General features: G+C 38.8%; 1 protein-coding gene and 1 long non-coding RNA gene across 4 annotated transcripts; one reads left to right on the plus strand and one right to left on the minus strand.

The window, feature by feature from the left end:
• Positions 1-73: 73 nt before the first annotated feature.
• On the plus strand, positions 74-19,366 carry C3H1orf210 (chromosome 3 C1orf210 homolog). 3 transcript variants are annotated; one of them, XM_058177148.1, is made up of 7 exons: positions 74-143; positions 2,235-2,327; positions 7,773-7,869; positions 11,098-11,203; positions 12,599-13,106; positions 13,975-14,088; positions 15,585-19,366. In XM_058177148.1, exons 4-7 carry the CDS (start codon positions 11,117-11,119, stop codon positions 15,959-15,961), a joined length of 1,086 nt encoding a protein of 361 aa, XP_058033131.1. In that variant the 5' UTR covers positions 74-143; positions 2,235-2,327; positions 7,773-7,869; positions 11,098-11,116; the 3' UTR covers positions 15,962-19,366. The 3 variants fall into 3 exon arrangements, with proteins under 3 accessions (XP_058033131.1, XP_058033132.1, XP_058033130.1); XM_058177149.1 differs by lacking the exons at positions 74-143; positions 2,235-2,327; positions 7,773-7,869 and adding an exon at positions 7,936-8,128 and having other exon boundaries at positions 15,588-19,366; XM_058177147.1 differs by lacking the exons at positions 74-143; positions 2,235-2,327; positions 7,773-7,869 and adding an exon at positions 7,939-8,128.
• Positions 1,781-7,788, minus strand: LOC131195341 (uncharacterized). Its single transcript, XR_009154418.1, has 3 exons — positions 7,736-7,788; positions 7,351-7,466; positions 1,781-1,973 (listed from the first exon to the last, which is right to left on the minus strand). It is a non-coding gene; the product is annotated as an uncharacterized LOC131195341 (long non-coding RNA).
• Positions 19,367-20,527: the final 1,161 nt, after the last annotated feature.

The following is a 20,527-nucleotide window of genomic DNA, read 5'->3' on the forward strand; positions in this document are numbered from 1 at the left end:
GAGAATAGGAAGCCATTATTTATTTAAATTGTCTTCTTCAATCTTTCACTTTCCAGATATGTTGATGGACATGAATAGAATAGAATAGAATAGAATTTTATTGGCCAAGTGTGATTGGACAAGCTGGATCAGAATGGAAGAAGGTATAGTCTAATGTACTTGGAGCCCAGCAATTTTGTGGAAATGGATTCTTCGTGTTATTTATTTTATTTTCCACATTTTATACCATGTTTGAAATATTTACATGTACAACACCCAGAAAATGTTGCATGTATTACACACATTCTACATATAAAGAATACGAATAACTGTCTATGCTAAAAAAACATCAAGTTGCTGTGATTTGTAATTATTCCCCAAGGACTCCTCCTTTCTTTTCCTGTTTACTTTTATGTAAACATGGAGACAGTTGTCTTGAAAATAGAGCTTTGAAGAATCTAACTGCAATCTGACAATAGCTCTAGGGAAAGCAGGAACTGAACTCTCCTTGACCTAATTCCCCAATAGGACCTAGCAGGAACAGGGGTGAAATGCTACCGGTTAAGACTGGTTCTCCTGAACCGGTAGCGATGATGGCAGGTGATTTGGAAAACCGCTAGCGATGACAGCATGAGGCCCCGCCCACCTGCCTGCCCATCATTACTTCCTAGTTTTAACCAGGAAATAACCTGTTTTTTACCCTCTGTGCATGCGCAGAAGATTTTGCACATGTGCAGAGGGTCTATGTGCGCATATGATGCATGCACGAGCGCACAAGCGGCACATGCACTTCCAAACCGGTGGGGAAGGTAAGTAGATTTCATCCCTGAGCAGGAACCTTGTGTTTCTTCACCAGAGTTGGCATTAATACTGTCTGAACACAGAACTAGAAACACAGATGAGCAGAAACTGCTTTAGGTCTCTAGAAGACTATTATAAATATAGAAAGGCAAAACCTGAAATACTGTACTTTACACAGTCTTATGCAAAACTAAAGCTTAACTTTTGGGATGGAAGACTTTGATTTGGGAATTTATATCCCAAATGAGGACAAGTTATTTAATAAACAGAGAGATTAATAGATTTTATTTATGAAAATTGGTGTTTGGTGCGGATTGTAATGGCATGATCTCCCACAAAAGGACAGAATTTCTGAAAAAAATATTAAAATCATTCAGAGCAAACATTTTCTTTGATTTGATGGACAATTTAAGACTGGATGATATGTGGAGACCAAAAGATGGCAATTAAGAGAGTATACTTGCTTTTCTGAAAGACAAAAGCCTTTTTCAAGAATAGACATCATTTGGATTTCAAAGAACCTGGCTACTGCAGTTTCTAAAGTAGAGATATTATCAAAGAGTTTGTTTCAGAATTTAATTCCGTGAATTTGATTTATAAAGAAAAAATCTATTTTTTAAAAAATGGAGGCTGAATGAAATGTTGCTACGGAAAGAAACAGAATGGATGGTTTCCAGGGCTGACAGGAGGATTGTAAAAAGATATTAAAGGGGTTTTTGAAAATAATTTAGATAAAGGTATTGATTTAAGAATGGTTTGGGAAGCAAGTAATGCTTTTATTAGAGGTTATTTTATGCAACAGAATGGTGAACTTAAAAAGAAGAGAAAATGCAAGCTATTTTGGATGAAATAAAAGAACAAAACTAAGAAAATAATTTTTCAGAGACGATAAATATGTCTGAGCAAATTAAAGTTCTATAGTGGCAATTATCCATAAAAATATTTTTTTAATTTTCCAAGAGAAATGGAAATAGAAAAAAAAACCTGGATAATAGAAAAAGTGAGGTCTTTTTTATAATCATACATTAAGAGTTAATGTTTTAAAGAAACTTATTTTTGCTGCAGAAGAAAATTGAAGGTTCTTTCTTCTTATTTCTTTTCATTCTCTCTTTCTGAACTTTTTATCTTTTCTGTCTTCTTCCTCGGTTTCTTTCGCTCTTCATTAGTTAGTTTTTATGTTTTTTTTGTAAAACCTTTAGTAAAGAGAGAAATGGAAATAAAAATGAATTATGGTAAGCAAAAAATCTTATGCTGTAACCATAGAGTAAGAAGTAAATTTATCATTTATAACTGTTACAAAGAAAATCAAAAACTATTGTTTGAATCTTTTTCTTTCTTTTCTCTTTTCTTTTTTTACTATTTTCCCCTTTCTTGCATATCTAGCTTTCTCTTTGATTTCTTTTTTTCTCACTTTATATTAGGTTGTATTAATGTTTATTTTCCTTTTTAAACAGATTTAAACAAAAAAAAGTATATAATACCAAAGCAGAATAATAAACTGAGACTAGAAATATGACAGAGATGGTGAGACGAGATGGGGGGGGAAGGTGAGTAAAAATATACTTGCTAAAACAAACTGGTCTGATCTCTGGATTGTGTAATTATTTTGACTCGAGAATGTATTTGAAAGAGGGCAGAATATGTTATCTTAGAATCTGGATAAGGCTTATTTGGTATGGTTACAGAACCTTCAGATGCCTGGTTCTAGAAGAGTGAAATATGGTATTTGCATTTACTTATTTCATATATGCATTTCATTTATGTATGTTATACAGCTAGCAGCCAGTCCTTGTCCGCAAGAAACCTTGGGAAGTGTGGTGTCATGAGATAGCAAGGCAAAAGGAAATCCCATTCTCAACACTTCAGGACAATTACAGTTGCCAGCTTTCTTACAACTAAATTATATGCAAATGTGACTTTTTAAAAAATCTATTCCCACGCCCTTTTGTGAAACGTAGTATGTCTTTTAAAGTGACTTTGTGATAAGAAAAAGGCTGGACAGGCTAAACCTGTTGGCTGCTGGGACAAGTTCAGACAGGAGAACTTGAATAAAATATCCATGATAGTAGCAATCCTATGCAAGTAGACTATGGATAAGTGAATTAAACCAATGTTTCTCAACCTTGGCAACTTTATGACATATGGAGTTCAAATCCCAGAATTTCAAGCCAACATGCAAAAAGTCCCAGAATGAGTCCTTGGTAATCCCAGTCTGAAAACTTGGAAAACTGGCAACCAAAGCTGTCAACTACTCAAATAGTGTCAACAATATTGGACCAGATGGAGTAATCAGTATGGCTATCTATGTTCCCATGATACTCTTATCAGGGCTGTCAGATCTAGGCTGTAAAAGTCCAAACAGCCCTCAATGGCAGCAAAGGAATAAAAAAACACCTTGCTGCCATCCAGTTTTAAAACCTAGATCTGATAAATATACCCTTTACTGAATTAGTGTGAGGTGTGGTTAATGTATTATAGAAACACCAAAAAGTGATCAACTGACCCAGGTCAACTATTCCTTTGGTGTTACAGGTATATGCAAAATGAATGGGTCTTCATGATGGCATATTAGTTACTTCCTGGAGAAAGTTGGTTGAACCAGCTAGTGGGCTACCAGCATCACAGCTAACGAAAATTCACAAAATTAATGGCTGTAGGGGTTACATATGTTATGAGAACAGAAAATAGTATGTTCCTGATTTGAGATTCACAGTCTGACTGATTTAAGGATTACTTTCACTCTCAAGAAAGAGCTAATTGAGAATGGTTAATTATCACAGTCTTACTCTAATAAATGCAACAGTATGCTCACTCTTCCTAATTTTTAATTAAATGCAGTTCTTATGATTATACCTCATGCATTTTATTACTGCCTCATATCACAAAAGACACATCTGGCTGCACACAAAACATTATAACAACAGAGTAAAAAGCATGGCCTGATATTACAAGTGTCTTGTCTTCTTCTCCTCCTGGCTAAGGGGTAGAACAGGTGACTTAAACCTGTATAAACTCCTTAAAATCTCTTGGCACACACCCCCCACCCAAGATCCTGACTTTGTTGATTTTCATAGCATGATCCTCAACATGCCATTCATAGTCACTGGAGCATTTGAGTTTTGGAAGTTACCCACTCCTGTGCTAGATCCTTCAACTTAGATTAACGAAACTCAATTGCTGTGTTTTGAGATGTTAAGGCAGCACTAGAACTCAAAGTCTTCTGGTTTAACCACTACACTAAATTGGTTCTCTCCCTCCTTACACTTACTTATCAACAATAATTTCTCTATGCACATTTATATCCTCTCCTTCCTTCACGTGGTTGGCCTTGGACTATGTCTGGCCTGAATTTGTGTAGGGGAAAAAACAAAAACATAACGAGATCATGTAATTTGGATCATGTAGTTGCTTTAGGCAGCAAGCTTGATATTAGGAGGCCAGAATTCTAGTCCCACCATAATTACAAAGCCAGCTGGGTGACCTTGGATCAGTCACTTTTTCTCAGTCTTCCTTTCTAAGGAGGACAGCAGTGACAAACCACTTCTGAAATCTTGCCAAGAAAACTGTAGAGGCGAGTCCAGGCAGGTTTCCAGGAATCAACATTAACTCAAAGGTGTGCATGTGTGTGCATACACACATACACACAAATAAAACAACTCCCTCTCAAAATGATTTACAGAGACATATAGTTTTTCCCCGTGACAAATATACTAGCAACACAAACAGTATATAGACACACTAATGTACAGAATCATAATTCATAAATTATGTAGAGTGGAGATGGAATATCTCATCATTAGATAGTCTTTGAAATGTTCTGGACATTGGCAAATCATACAACTGGATATAGATGACAGTAATCTTCACCAATTGTTATCGTATCTGATCCATCTAGATCCATCAAGATTGGTTGCATGTTTTGGAGATGTATGTCAGGCCTACTTTATATGGTTTCCGATCATTAGCTTGCATCTGAGAGGTGCCATAAAGTCTTTTGAAATAATAAACATTCCAAGTCCCTTTCAGCTGTTCCTATTAAATTGTGATCGTAGTATTTTTAATATGGATGACGCAGTATGGTAGAGCCCCATAGACTAGAGCCCCATAGACTAGAGATGTTTTCTTCCATGTATACACATTTTCCATAATAGCTGAGTTTCCTATTGTAAAAATTTGTGCTGTTTGCATCCTCATGTGCTGCTTTGTGCTGGTTCCCTGTACCTATACTTAGCAACTAACAAATGTAGCAATTTAGTGTGCAGGAGATGCTCAACAAAAACGGTTGCAGGGAATACACCCACAGTAGTACATAGTGCAATTGCCTCTTGTAAACATTTTTGTTGTGCTTGGTTGGCATTTTGTCTTCAACCTCCACAATTTGTAGAACTTTCTGGATGGTGTGTGTCAGTTCTGAGATTTGCTATAAATTGAAAAGATGAACTCAAGATGAGCATTACATAGCATTTACGTTTCTAGAAGTATCCAGCTGAATATAACTGAATATCATTGATGAGGGGCAAATTGATTCCTTGAATGGAGAAGGCAAAACAGGAATTTAAGCAAATGGCACTATGTAATCCAACAGCACTGATTAACAAAGGAAACAAGTTCCAATACACATGCCTGCTTCCACATTGGGAAGAAGTTTGATTTTACAATGCCTCAATTTCCTTTTTGTGTGTTTGTTAAAGAAACTACATGTGCCCAAGGAATATAAGGCATAATAGGTCCAATTGCTACAAATGATAATTTTCTTAGTTTGCAATCTGAGACTAGAGAGCTATAGATGTTAGTTTGTCTGGATCTCATACTAGAAGTCTCATGACCTCCCTCTTAAAGTCGGGGTGCATGTATATAACTTTGTATTACAATGGTTGTATTCATGTAATGTTAAATTGTTTTTATATTGTAGTGTAAGCCACCCAGAAACACTTTGGATATACATTTAATAATTAAATAAATTCACCACAGACCATTGAGAGGCTAGTTCCAACAAAAACCAAATTAGTCATATAGTGTCTTCTAGTGGTCAGTAGTGAATATAACCACTATAAATCATTTTCTAATTGCCGCAAAACTTCAACCATTACATCCATTAAGATATTTTCTAATATTATACTACATTAGAAAAAGATTGTAGAAAGGTGGTTATCTGGGGAATTCTGGGAGTTGAAATCCACAAGTCTTAAACTTTGCCAAGATCGGACACCTCTGCCCTACAGGAAGTGAAGAATTGTTATAGTAAATCAAAAAATGAGAGTGGGAATGAGGTTTTACTTCCAAAAGAAATACTAAGAAGGACAGTGTATTGCGAAACTTGGACTATACTATCTCTATGGCTTCAAGAGAATGGCCTTAGTGTGATATACAGACCAGTCACTGGCTGCATTTTCATAATATAGTAAACTTTATTATTTCTAATTTGGGTTTCAATTTACCATAAACATCCACAAGAGAGTTCGGGGGTGGATGGGGGGCAGAAACAGCAGATGGCAAATGACATTTCATGTATTAGTGATGAATGCATAAACGATTCATTTATGTACTTGTGTTAGTTATCATGAGGTGATAGAGCCAAATTTACATAAGTGCCTCATACTATTGGTTTAATGTAATTGTGGATTGTAGTCAACAACTATTGGAACTTGATCAAATTTTTGAATTTACATTACTGGTAGTCCTCAAATTATGACCACTATTGTGCCCAAACTTTCCATTGCTAGGAAAGTCAGTTATTAAGTGAGCTTTGCCCCGGTTTACAACTTTTCTTGGAACAGTTGTTAAGTGAAACACTGCAATTGTTAAGTTAGTAACACAGCTGTTAAGTGAATCTGACTTCCCCATTGACTTTGCTTGTCAGAGGGTCACAAAAGGTGATCACTGCAACTGTCATAAATATCTGCCAGTTGCAGCTGCCGAGCGTCCAACTTATGATCATGTGACCACGGGATGCTGCAATGATTGTAGGTATGAAAAACAGTTATAAGTTGCTTGTGCCATTTTAGCTTCGAACAGTCATTAAACAAATGGCTATACATACTGAGCAATAAACCACAGTGCCTGGATTTTTAGAACACTCACCTTCTGTTTATAATAACAAATAAAAAAGATGAAGGAGTCCCTGTGGATACCAATTAGTGGTATTATTCTACTAATTGTTGCCGATATAGTGGGTGGTGCTCATCTCCATTTCAAGGCCATTGAGCCATCCCTGTTGGAAGACATTTCCACCGTCATGTGGCCAAAATGAGGTCAGGGAGCACTATTATCTTCCTATTGAGATGGTACCTATTTATCTACTCACATTTGCATGCTTTCAATCTGCTAGGTTGGCAGGAACTGAGGTGAGGTTGGAAGGTCATCCCTTTGGGTGGCCCTTGGGTCTTAAACCTGGGCTGTCAGCTTTCCAGCCAACAAGTTCAGCATCTTAACCAATGAGCCACCATGCCGCCCAGGATAATAACAGGAGTAATAGTCACAACAACAGTGATAAAACTAAAAAGTAAAGGGATTGTTTCCTCTAGGAATTCCCCCCCAAATTATCATTGGAGCCAGTTGTTCCATAATTACCTCACAAGAGAGGAATGATAGGGATCTTCAGCCACCTTCATGCCACAAGAGTTTTCTGCTCCTAAAGAATGGTATCATAATCCAATTGGAGGGACAGATGTACAGATATTTTCCCCCTGTGGTTGTACATGGAGATGTTGGGAATAAAATTGGACTTTGGACAAAAAAGATAAGCTCCATAACTGAACTGTTATCCTTCAAGCATGCACATTCATATGTTTTAGATTAGGAAACCAGAGTTAATACATAGGCTGGTGTAAACAAGCATGGGTGTTCTATACATAACCTCTCTCCAATTGTGCTACTTAAGTTGACCATGTTTGTCCAATCATTCCAAAAAGACCAGAGAAACCAATTCCAGTTAATGTGTAACCAGCTTCATTACCTTTCACCCTTTTCACATTTGCCTTCCATTTTCTTAGGCACCTGCCACTCCCCTAGTGCACAGATCCAGGAAGGAAGAGCGCCCGGGAGAAAGCAGAGGAGCACACCCAGAGAGAGCCTGGCATGAGCTCTGAGGTAAATAGTTTTCTTCCTGCAGGGAGCATTTGGAGAACAGTGAAAAGTACACAAGCAGGATAAATATTTCAGATTGAAACGCCCTGCCTCGTGGCCATGCACAATTTTGGGTGAAACGGGGCAGGGGTAGGGTGTGCGGGTGTAAACACGGGGGATGGGAAAATCCTCTCCAACAGGAAACTACACATTTGCTGCTCTGTTAAACTGGAGGCAGAGTGGCTCAGAATCAGGAAACCAGACTCCTTTTTTTTAGCAGAAGGTAAGCAATATGGAACTTCTTAAATCTGTGCGTCTTGTATCTGAGGAAACCTGGGGCCAAGTTCTATATAGAGACAAGGACATCAGCACTGAGACCAGTCCTTAAAAACCTGGATGACCGATGAAGGTCAATGTAACTTTGCAAAGCCAGTAACGCCTCTTCAAAATCTAGTTTATTGTGATTTTTTTAAACCTGAGTTAGCCAAATGCTTCTGCTTTTTTCAAAACTTTTTTTTCATTTTTCCATTTTTTTTCTTTTTCTTCTTGCAACTACCTTAGACCATTGAGCAGAAGTAAGAAAGAATTGTTTTAGTGTGCTAAATGCAATAATGATTGACAAGAAAGGCAGATAACCCCAGGAAAAACCACGTGGTTTGAATCTTAAAGCTCACATTATCAGCTTCAATTAGTAAGAGACAACCCTCTCTTGCCCTTCGGGCGTTATGGATTTCAATTTCTAGCAAAGGCAAGGATTTGTAGCATACAAATAACTTGTATGTGCCTATAATAGAACATCTGTTGTCAATCTTCCAAAGCCAATCCTATGGCAGCTCAGGAGATTAACTTCTTGAATTAGGACTAGACTTGCTAGTGAGTGAGAATGACCTCAAACAACTCAAGTTGGTGGTTTAGAAGAAGCCACAGCAGCCAAGTTCTGTATAACAGCTCTATAGCAGTGTTTCTCAATCTCAGCGACTTTAAGATGTGTGGTCTTCAACTCCCAGGAGTCCCCTTCCATGTTAGGGAAATCCATACATCTTAAAGTCACTGACAACTTTAAAGTCATTGTCCAGATTGCTGAGTACCCAGTATCCCCTAAGCAGTTTTTGCCTTATAACCTCTCTAATAAGAAATTCTCAGAGATTGTTTTTCTTAAATTTATTTATAGAATTTATAGAATTAATTCTCTGACAGATATATCTTTTCTCCTGAATGTTTGAAATATTTCATATTCTGTAAGATTCAGCAAGAGAGTTAAAGTAAGAGTATGTGTCATCTTATTGCTCTATTGTTTACCCTGTATGCATTTTTGTTTTATGTTGGTTGGTCAATGATCATAATAAACAATATTTCTATTCCTTGCAATTCTTCTCAAACATACTGCCATCCCCATAAACCAAGAATCATAATTAGCGGATGAGGCAGAAGTAACGTTTTTAATCCTTTATTATTTTTTAATAAACTCAAGACAGCAAATATACCTAATGCTCCTTGTTCCTCCTATTTTCCCCAACAACAACTCTGTGAAGTGAGTTAGGTTGAGAGAGTGTGACTGGGCAAAGTCACCCAGCCGGCTTTCATGTCTAAGGCATGAACTTACTTGTTCTGAAAGGGCTAAAGCAAACTCACTCTTTTCTTCACCGGGGGAAAAACTGACAGGGAAATTATGAAGCTGTTTGTGTTATTTGCTTTTATAGTTTGTCACTTTTGTGGCGAGCAATGTATTTAAAACAGAAGTTTTCCATTGACAAAAGCAATGAGATACAGCAAAAATTCATGTACTTGTCTCCCTCCTGATCACAATGTGGCTTAATTAGCAGGAGATTCATTTTGAACCAAATTGGAACTGACTTTTCTTCTACCAATTCCCCGCCCCCTCCGCTTCTTTGAAGTCAGACAATTGGTCCTTTTCCAACTTGATTGTTCAGCATTTTAATGTTACTTCAGATTTTGCTTTTATTCGGGTTTTTTTTTTGTTTATCTTCCTTTCTGGCCTGAATTTTCTGTTCTACTTTTTTGATAATGCCTCCTTCAGTATCACTCCAGTTTGACAGGCTCCTCTTGCCGTCTTACCTGATTTCCAGCTCTGTCTCCCTAACCCTAACCAAAGGAAATGGCAGGCTGGTTGCACATGTGTTTAAATATTTTTGGGGAGGGCTTATTTTTAGAGCGGGGCTTATTACAGTGCATGCGCTCAAAAGCCCAATTGGGCTTATTATCAGGGGACGTCTTATTTTCAGAAAAACACTGTATCTCAACTTGAATTGTAAATTTAAACAACCAGGAGTGGATCATGGTATTAGGTTAGTGCTCAAGATTAGATATTACAACCATCATCACCACAATCCTGTGGATTTAGGTACATGCCCATGTACAGTATTTATATTATAAATATAAGTTGCAGTCATGGTTTTTAACTGGATTTACATATAGTATTGTCTGCCTGAGGTTTGCATGAATATATTTTATGATGTCTGATACTGTGGTTTCTAAATAATTTAAATAATCTAAATAATAGCAGCAATAGCACTTAGACTTATATATTGTCACAGTGCTGCATAGCCCTCGCTAAGCAGTTTTACAAAGTCAGCATATTGCCCTCAATAATCTGGGTCCTCATTTTACTGACCTCGGAAGGATGGAAGGCTGAGTCAACCTTAAGCCAGTCAGAATCGAACTTCTGGCAGTGAACATTCACATAGCTTGCAATACTGCATTCTAATCACTGTGTCACTACAGCTCTTAAATAACATGGGATATTGTGTCTATCAAGTGAGTGTGGTGTGCTGGACAAACCATACTTAGCACTTATAGCAATAGCACTTAGACTTATATACTGCTTCACAGTGCTTTACAGCCATCTCTAAGTGGTTTACAGGGTCAGCATATTGTCCCCAACAATCTGGGTCCTCATTTTACCGACCTCGGAAGGAGGGAAGGCTGAGTCAACTTTGAGCCTTGTGAGAGCTGAACTGCCAAACTGCAGGCAGTCAACAGTCAGCAGTCAACAGCAATAGCAGTACTGCATTCTAATCACTGCACCACCAGGCTCACTTAATACATTTGTGAATTTGCAGAATTTATGAATTAGGTAATCTGAGAGATGTACGAGTTTTTTAGGAGGCTGAAAATAATCATGTTTTACTTTTCACATTATCACCTTATTACAATACTGTTAAGTTGAGGTCAGGCCCATAAGATTGTTGTTGTATCACCAAACGTGCATTGCATTCTTTTTCTCTCATGCAGGTGTTTTTTTTTAAGCAAAATGAAAAATATTTGGTACCTCTGGATCTCCAGCATCCTCTTGCCATGGTCTGTGATATCTGGACATCCTTGTAACATTGATAAAATGGTAAGCAAGGAGTGATTTCTACAAATTGTAGACTAAATTAAATGTTCTTGATGGGAGGATCTTAGACCGTGAGAAAGCCTGATGACTGTATTTGGTTAAATACTGGTTTTGTGGATAAACTTCAAATTTACATAATTACCATAGTAAACATGGTAATCGAGATGATATGAACAAATCTCTATCTTCCTCAAATCTTGGCTATTTAGATTTCTTTAAATCTAGCCATCAGATGAGGTATCCTGAAGCACACACTCTTAAGACTGCCCTGGCATCCTTGAAATAGCACATTGCTCCAACCTGGGATGAACATGTGTACAAAGAATGGTGAAAGCGAAGAGAGCTAAAGGGTGGTGTGTAATTAACGCATATTTTTTCCCCACATATAAGTTCAGTGTAAAAGGTACAAATAGCTCAAGATATTATCTTTGACAAACTCCATTAAAGAGAGAGACTTGCATTCTATTATCCTTTGTTGTTTGGGGGAAGGAATAGAAGGGCTGGATTTTTTTGCAGGGTAGCCTTTTCAGTGGCTACAGTGACTGCTTCCAGTTGTTTCCAAATGTTGCACAATTCAATGACAACTCTGGTTCAATTGTTTATTTTTTTCAAATACTGAATTTTATATTATTAACTTCTGTGCAAGAAACATCTTCACATCACAGGTTTAATACATTCTGGTTTTGGTTTGTTTGCTGTCCAAGGTTTTGCTATTAGCCAAACGTTGATATTTATTTGGGACAAATTGGTCAAATCTGGACTTGCCCACAATATTGTGGGATTTTTGAACAGCTTCAACGTCTTTCAGTTTTCAAAGGATTTTTGCACAGAGCTGTGTTTAAGTGCTATTTACCCATCCTTGAATTAGTAGAATGGATAGTGAAGTGGGTCTGATTGTGCTCTCTTGAAAACTAATGAGGGCAGCTACTTACTTAAGGTAGGAAAGTACACTATGTACACAGAAGGGATAAATAGGACCGAGACTGTGTCAGGCATAGATTGGAAGTGAGAGGAAGGCAATATCACAGGGACATGGTAGAAAAAAAAGTGAGGGATGAGGAAAACGTTACAAAATAAGTGCTGCCTGTTCAGTGTGAAAGTTCTGTACTGTACTAAGTAACTGAAAGTATTTAATTTTTTATTATAACTTTTGGCAAAAAAGAAAAGGTTTCTAAAATCTTTATCTGTTTACAACATCAAAAACTACTTGTGAGGTAATATATCAAGGTTCCTGGCAAATAATCCAAATTTTATTTTAAACTCTGTTTTTAATTTTAAGTAAAAGGAAGGAACAAAATCTACCTTTTTATTTGATGTCACTCAATGATTCTTGTGGGAAGAAAAATCACCAATTCCATTGCATTTCTTAATATTTCACCTGTGGTTATATTTTTGTAGGGACAGGCTGTCTGCAGTGGAAAAAGCCTCCTCCATCCACCCAATTTTCTTCCCAGACATATTACCATTCTAGATCTATCTTTGAATTCTCTGACGATGCCCAAGCACGGACCTTTTCTGAGCAGCTTCCCTTCCTTACATTCCCTAAATCTTTCCAGCAATAGCATTCCTACCCTTTCTTCCTCTCTGTTCTGTAACCTTGGTGCTCTTCGGCTTTTGGATCTAAGCAGCTGTGACATTTCTTATGTGCACCGAATGAGCTTCCGAGGTTTGAAAAGCCTTCAGGCTCTACATTTGAACAACAACAAACTTCAGTCTCTGGACCTCTCCATTTTTCCTGCCTCTGGAATCCTTGTTCATCTAGATCTGCAAAACAATGAACTGCCCTGCGGACATGAGCTTGTGCAGTTAAATGTGCAAAGAATCCGCCATATCAAACTTCAGGGGAACCCTTCAGTGTGCAGTGATTCCCTAACTCCTATCCAACAAGCAGTGCTGGAAAAAGAAGGTGAGGTTAAGATTATCTGAGAGAAGGGATTCAGCAATATGTTCTTCTGTCAGGGTGAAAAAAAAGCTACCCATGTTTTCCCCAAAATAAGACCCTGTCTTATTTTTTTGAACCCTGAAATAAGCGCTTGGCCTTATTGCCATGCGCTCAAAAGCCCAATTGGGCTTATTATCAGGGGATGTCTTATTTGGGGAAAACAGGGTATGTTGAAAACTTTTGTGTTAGTACACAAATAATATTATTGCATGGCTGACTTTCTTCGTTGTACATAGGACTTATTTTTGAGTTATGAAAAAATAATGATTGTGAGAATACATGCAATATCTGCGCGTAACATCTTAAAAAGAGCACAAGACCAATCTTATAAATGAATCTTTCCAGTTTCGGGGGGGGGCGGAGAAACCCACACAAACAACTCTCACTTTGCTTAAATGTGAGTGACCCAAGACACTAAGGCAAAATTTTCAATGATGGTTTATTGAATAATCAACAATTGCAGAATTCACATATCACTGTGATTTAAAAATTACTGCCATTGAGGTTATACTTCATCCTAAAGCAAATATAAATTATAGTTTAATGCAATACATGAACTCAGTCAATACGTTCACGTATTACACCCTAACAGTTAAATAGTGGACTGGAATGCAAATATATCTGGTAGGCAATTTAAAAATTAAAACAAGGATATTTGAACAACCTGAGTGTATAAAATGAAAGAGCTTTCCTTACCTTTTTAAGTTTTGTAAAAGAATGTGTGCACATTTTATCAATGAAATGTGAGAACCAACATACAGTAAATCAAGATGTAGAGCAACAGAAACAGTGAAGCTATTTCTTAAACAGATTGTCTATCATTTAACCATAGAACTCCAGACTCAAGAAATCAGAACTTCAGATTATGAGACTGTGAGCCACAGAAGAAAACTTCAGTTCCTTCATATTGTAGCTACGAAGACGCCATCACCATTAGAAAATACTAGTAAGTGAAGCAAAATATATGATTCCAACCTTGTAGATTCAGAGTAACAACACAATTGTATGGTTTTTATTCCATGTGGCATTCCTCCCTCCTGTCCCAATCACAAATTATTCCCTAGAAAACTTTTCGTTGAGATGAATTGGAGTCCTAGTCATCACAAGCCAAGATCCGTTGCTGATCCAGGCCAACCGGGCCATTTGGCAGTGAGGAAGTTCCTACTTTGATAAAAGTGATGGGAGTCCTGAAACTATAATGATAAGAAATGGGCGAAGTTTGCAAAATAGTTGCTTTGAAGAGAAAAAAAAAGAAAAAAATGGGAAATCCTGTTCAGATTTTTTTTTGTATTTAATACTATCTTTCTAAAGGTGTCTATTTAGTAGCTTTTTATTGGGGTAATTGGCCCACCCTAAACCCACACAACACACACTCTCATGGATGCATACATAAAACAAAGGAGGATAAAACTGATCAGAAATGATTCAGTCTTAAAGCAATCTGATAGCTGATGTCCTAATCAATGAACTAACCCATACACTTTTGATTTTTGTTGCTGTTCCTTATTTCTTCTTTGAGAAATTATTTCTAACACATTTTTAATGACTATTATTTTAAACCAAGATTATATATGCTTGTCAAATATAAAGGAAAAGCACAAGGAATTTCAGTGTCATTTTTACTAAAGCCCACAACTCTATACCTGAAATGGCTGTATTTTGAGTTGGCATTGGCCTATTTGGGTGTGGTGCAACCCTTGCCCCAAACCATGGTTTCTTTTTAACATCACACTGAACTATTAACTAAAAACATAGGCTGGGCTTCTACACATTGTTGGGCGAAAATGTGGTTTGGTGTGTTATGTGATCCCAACCATATCTGCTTTTTTATTTTCCAGTCTGTATCTCAGTGTATTCCTGTACCTCAGGCTATACTGAAGAATTAAACAGACAATAAATGATATAACTGGGTGTGCATTTTGACTGCTCTGCTCACGCCACAATAATATTTCATTCTCTAGAGAATGACATCCATTGCAACAGAGAAGACAAATGATGTTTTATTTCATAATAAAGGAAGCAGGCCTTTCATGGAATTTTTCTTCTTTTTATTCCCTGTTTACATTTTGTAAGGGGAGAATACTGAGGCAGTCCTATTCATATTTATTCAGAAGTACATTCTGTGAATTCAATTGGATTTACTTCTACATAAAAGTTTTCATAGGATTTGCAAGCTTGGAAATGCAACTAAAAGAAAGTATTGCTCAGATCACCCACAGGGGCATAAGGTGGCAAGTGGAGGCTAGGACCATGATGCAAATGCCGCATGCCACATACTTGCATCACATATCAGAACACAAGTAATGGTAATGGTAGCATTTACATGATGGCATCACCATGCACATGTTATCATTTTGGCATACTTGTAGTTTGCTGCAGCTACCACACATCTTCCAGTACATTAATAGTTCTTGTATCTTATAACCTTTCTTTTCTTTGCAGCAGCAGCTATTACTACACCTTCTACTGTAACAGCTAGGAAAAACTGGATCTACTTTGCTGGTTTTGTGCTTTTGGCTATCACCATCTCTCTCCTGATTGCATTGATTGTCAAATGCAAATTGCTGCAGAAAAAGCATGCCAGCTATCATCATCAACGGTTGCCCGATTCTCGCTCCATTGGAAGCAGCCATATTGAAGAAGGGGACATGGACATGACGTATGGGAGGAACCAACCAATAAGTGGAGCTTCTGAGTGCTATCCAGAGGATGATGATGGTTTCATAGAAGATAACTATATTGTGCCCAATCAAGACTTGAAGGAGGAAGAGGAGGATCTGGAGTTGGAACCTCATTTCAAAGTTGGAAGATCCTTTTAGGAACAGAATTCAGTTTGTTATGTGCTCCAGTTTGTGCATAGAGCCTATTTCATTTTAGAGGTTCCTAATACTTTCATAATAGTAGGAAACTGATAATGAGCCCAAAGGCAAATTTGACTCTGGGCAAAGAGGTCAGCTGCATGCCTGCAGTGGTTAGAGCTTAGTATGTTTTCCTGAATATTAGTCCAGTGGAAGTCTGAGTTCTCTCTTACACACTCAACCCGTTCTCTTGCTTGTGCACATACACCCAGACAGAGACATATGTAGTTCATTTTTTGTACTTGCTTTTCTTGTATACATACATCAACCACAATTTTTTAGAGCTTACTTTAGAACTGGTGGAGATTTTGAAAGAGTCTGGAGCATAGGAAATAATTTTTCAAATGAACTGCAGCATTTGGCAGGAGCAGTTTGTCCTTCATGACCTTGCCCTAAAACCCCACATGTGCCTTGATATCAACTGATTGTTTTTTAAAAGCTTGATTGCCATGTGGGTTAGGGAAAAACTATTTCAAAGCAGCTGGTGGGAAGGACTTTGCCCCTGGGCCGCATTAACCATCTTCCATAAATGCTATGCATCTCATTGAAGAAGTTTCCCCAACCTTATCACAGCTAGTGAGTGCTACCTGTGGGTGTGGGAAGCTTAAATGATTGCCACAAAATGATACAAACAAAAACCAAGAGATCTAAACTGATGTTATAATAATAGTTTGAGATTCTCCTTTTTCCTGAAAACTCACTGATTTACTAAAAGGAATTTGGAGCAAGTGCTTCATTGCTGTTACTAACCTTTCTTTATTACAGTAGTTATTTATAGCATAATTGTGACATCCTGACAACTGTAGTTTTACTTTTTGCCCCTCTGACGCTGGCCTTGCTTTATATTAAGGACAATAATTATACTATCTGTCCTGGTCAGTGGTGGGATTCAGCTGGTTCTCTCCAGATTGCGTGAACCAGTAGCGGTATTGCGGGAGGCTCCGCCCACCCACCTGGTTGTAATACGCGACTACTGCACATGTGCAGAGTGGCACATACATTCACATTTGCGAACCAGTAGGTAAGTGAATCCCACCTCTGGTCCTGGTGTTGGCTATATAGGGAGTCCTTAACTTACAACTATTCATTTAGTGAACATTCAAAGTTACAATGGCACTGAACAAAAATGACTTACATTTTTCCCATTTATGACTGTCACAGCATCCCCACAATCATACAATCAAAATTCAGGTGCTTGGCAATCGGTACATATTTATAATGGTGGCAGCATCCCAGGGTCATGTGATCTCCATTAGCAACCTTTCCCAGCCAGTTTTTTCCAAGTAAAGTCAATGGGAGAAGCCAGATTCGCTTAATGACAGCATGTTTCACTTAATTGCACTGATTTGTTTAAGGACCATGGCAAGCAAGGTTCTAAAATTGGGTGTGACTCATCTAACAATTGCCTTTCTTGGAAATTCTGGCTTCAATTGTGGTCGTAAGTCGAGGACTACTTGCACCACAAAATATCCACCAATTGCAAAAAACCAAGGAGAGTTAGGATTCTCATGCCAGCATCATTCAAATGCTGTGCTATGATAACAATTACTACTACAATAACCCAGCAGTGAAATCTAAAAACTTTCACTACCGGTTCTGTGGCCGTGGCTTGGTGGTCATGGTTTGATGGTCATGTGACCAGGTGGGTGTGGCCAACTTGACATCACTCACTGTTAGAGCCAGGAGCTGCACATTCTGAAGCACATTCTCTGGAAGGGCAGGCGGGTCGCGGACATTCAAGTGCTGCTGCACATGTCCGTGGCCCCCCTGCCTTCCCAGAGTACCACCAAGCAGCCGCCTTTTGCTTTCTTCCTTCTCCCGCCATGAAATGAAGGAAAACGGTGGCGGGGTTGCTTCGGGAGGTTGCTTCAGGCAGGCGGACATCTGCAGTCAGGCGGTGAGGGAGGGTGGCAAGAGCAGCGATGGTGGCCCTTTCCACACGCAGCACACAGAGGTGGCGAAGGCGGGCAAGGCAGCTCCGATGAGCCTGTTGCTGTGGAGGCACGGCGATCCACAGGGGGCATTGGCATGGCTGCATATCCTCTCCGCCTGCGCCATGTTCTGCTCCAGCCAGCTGCACGACTACAAGTGTGGCAACCTGCTCTTTGGGAAGATGAAGGGCTACCTGCAGTGGCCCGCCCAGGTAAGCACCACCACCCAGGCCGAAAGAAAGTGTTGTGGGCTCCGCAGTAGCATGGCTGGGCCTGGCCCAGCCCGCGCGGTGGGCTGCTGCCCCGCTGGCAGCTTCAGCCCCTCTTGCTACGCTTCTCCACTGCCAAGAAGCGGCACCGCGGCTGAGCCTCCTTCCCCTGGAGCGCGGGACTCCGTGGGCCAAGTTCCTGGAGATGCGCCAGCAGGTAGATGGCCAGGTGCGAATCCAGTGGGCTGCCTTGGAGCCCAAAGCCCCACAGAGCCGGCATGGGAAGAAGACAGCCTTTTCTGCAGCATCTCCCTCCCCTCTTTGGATCACCCTGCAAGGGGGGGGGCTCTGCCTTTGCAGAAATGGGGCAGGCACATGTGCAGCAACCCAGGGATGTCTACTTGCCAACCCAGAGCACCACCGCCACTCCTCTCAGCCCCAGCTCAGCATCTGAATTTCTACCAAGGGCCAACTGCTCACCCACTGACTGGGATGGACCTCGGAAGGCAAACAGGGGCAGCATGGAAGGCAGGCAAGCATGGCAGGCTCCCTTCCCTGCAGATCCCTTCCCCACAGCCCTGCCATGCTTGCATGCCTTCCATGTGGCCTTCCACTTGCCTGCCTTCGCAAGCTGCCAGGAAGGCAGGGAAGGCATGGTAGGACTGCGGGCCGTGGACTGGTTCAGAGGCGTGGCCAGCCAGTGATTGCTACCGGTTCAGCGAAACCAGCCCCAATCTCCACTACTCGTTCTCCCGAACTGGTCCGAACCGGTAGCATTTCACCTCTGCAATAACCTCAGTGTTATTGCTTGACAGTATACAAAAACAAGCAAAATTTCCCTGGTTTCCACTGTTGGTCACATGTTAGAATACTGTAGTAGACATTAAACAACAAAGAGAATGATGCAAGTACAATAAGAAGAAAGTATCTAATGCTCTAAAATCACCAGGTTTGTCTTCTGACAGCCATAGTCTGTGGATTGAGATGGAGATGTGTTTTTTAGTCTTTTTTTCTAATCATATTGCAAAGTGATAGTAACCAGTAGATTTGCTTGGTATGTAAAGATTGCGTGGGAATTCTGCAACATTCACTGTACATTCGCTTCTCATTGTGTATGCAATATTTATGACTGAGTAAATTTTCCCATGCATGGTTGGTAAGATCTAATTAAGCATCATCAATTTCTGTATGATGAAAAATCTGATATAATGGATTTGTAAAAAATTGCAGTAACTTTCTCATTAGTTTCTCTTTACCATAGATTGTGAAATTTTGTTTGACTTCATTTGACTTCCAACAATCTTAATCTTCAATTAATTAAAATATTGTCATAATTTCTCATCATTTCTTCTCTGCCCCATTCCAGAGTTCTTCAAAGCTTTAAAAAGCCTCTTTTTTAAATCTAACAAGAAAAAATTATCCAAGTCACATCTTTGGTTTGTCATTTGTACTTCCTTTTTAAATTTTAAAACCTCAGCTAGTTTCTTTGTAGAGCCAATGAAACATCCTTTTATAAGCCATTCTCTTGTCCTGTTAATTGTAAATCCACTTTCAATACCATTTTTTATCTTATCAGATAAAATCTGTTCTACAACTTTCATTTTTTCAATATCATCCTTTAAACAGTCTACTCATAGAAGTATATATTATTACTGACATTATTGATATTGCTGCTATTATTTTCTGATTACATTCTTCAAAAGTTTCATTCAGTATTGTTATGTTTTGCAAAATTTTATAGGCTAGTTAATCTTTACTCTTTAGTTCCCTCTGGTGTCCAATTTTTGAACTCATGAAATTGCTTATCTGTTTACTGTTTATTTCAGATATTTTAAATTATCATGTTTTATTATTTATTGCTTGTGGTGGCCTAGTGATGAAGACACTTGCATCCCACTTGGAAGGTTGAGAGTTCAATCCTAGTGAGTGGCAGATGTTTTTCTCCTAGAGCGCAAAGAAAAAATATCTGGAATGGCATCAGGAAAGATATCCGGTCAGTAACGCTCAGCCCTGAATCTACCTGAATTAAGGGATTATAGGATCATAAAAAGGAAATTTATTATTTACTAAATTTGTTTGTCACCCATCGCGCCACAAGGAGACTATGGGTGGCTTACAACATTAAATTCTTAAGGTTATGATTACAATTTTTTTTTTGTTTGGGTTTGAAAGTAGACTCAATAGCATTTTCCCACTTGTCATTTTGAAAGCCTCTAATAGCTTTAAAATAATTAATGACCAATTCCTGAAAGTGAGAAAGTGAGGCTTCAGAATTTAGTATTCTTTAAAAGTCTCTGTTATGGTTGTGAAAACAAAAATGGCTAATCCCATTATCTCCTGGCACTCCTCCCAAAGGAAAACCACTATCCTTGCAAGAAGCAGCTCCT

This window comes from Ahaetulla prasina, chromosome 3 (assembly GCF_028640845.1).
Source record: "Ahaetulla prasina isolate Xishuangbanna chromosome 3, ASM2864084v1, whole genome shotgun sequence".
In the NCBI taxonomy this organism is placed as follows: domain Eukaryota; kingdom Metazoa; phylum Chordata; class Lepidosauria; order Squamata; family Colubridae; genus Ahaetulla; species Ahaetulla prasina.

What these genes read in the sequence shown, in the direction of transcription:
- C3H1orf210 (XM_058177148.1), top strand. Translation starts at nt 11,117, where the DNA reads ATGAAAAATATTTGGTACCTCTGGATCTCCAGCATCCTCTTGCCATGG. An exon ending in CTTGTAACATTGATAAAATG is followed by an intron (nt 11,204 to 12,598) that starts GTAAGCAAGGAG and finishes ATATTTTTGTAG; the next exon opens with GGACAGGCTGTCTGCAGTGG. An exon ending in AGCAGTGCTGGAAAAAGAAG is followed by an intron (nt 13,107 to 13,974) that starts GTGAGGTTAAGA and finishes ATTTAACCATAG; the next exon opens with AACTCCAGACTCAAGAAATC.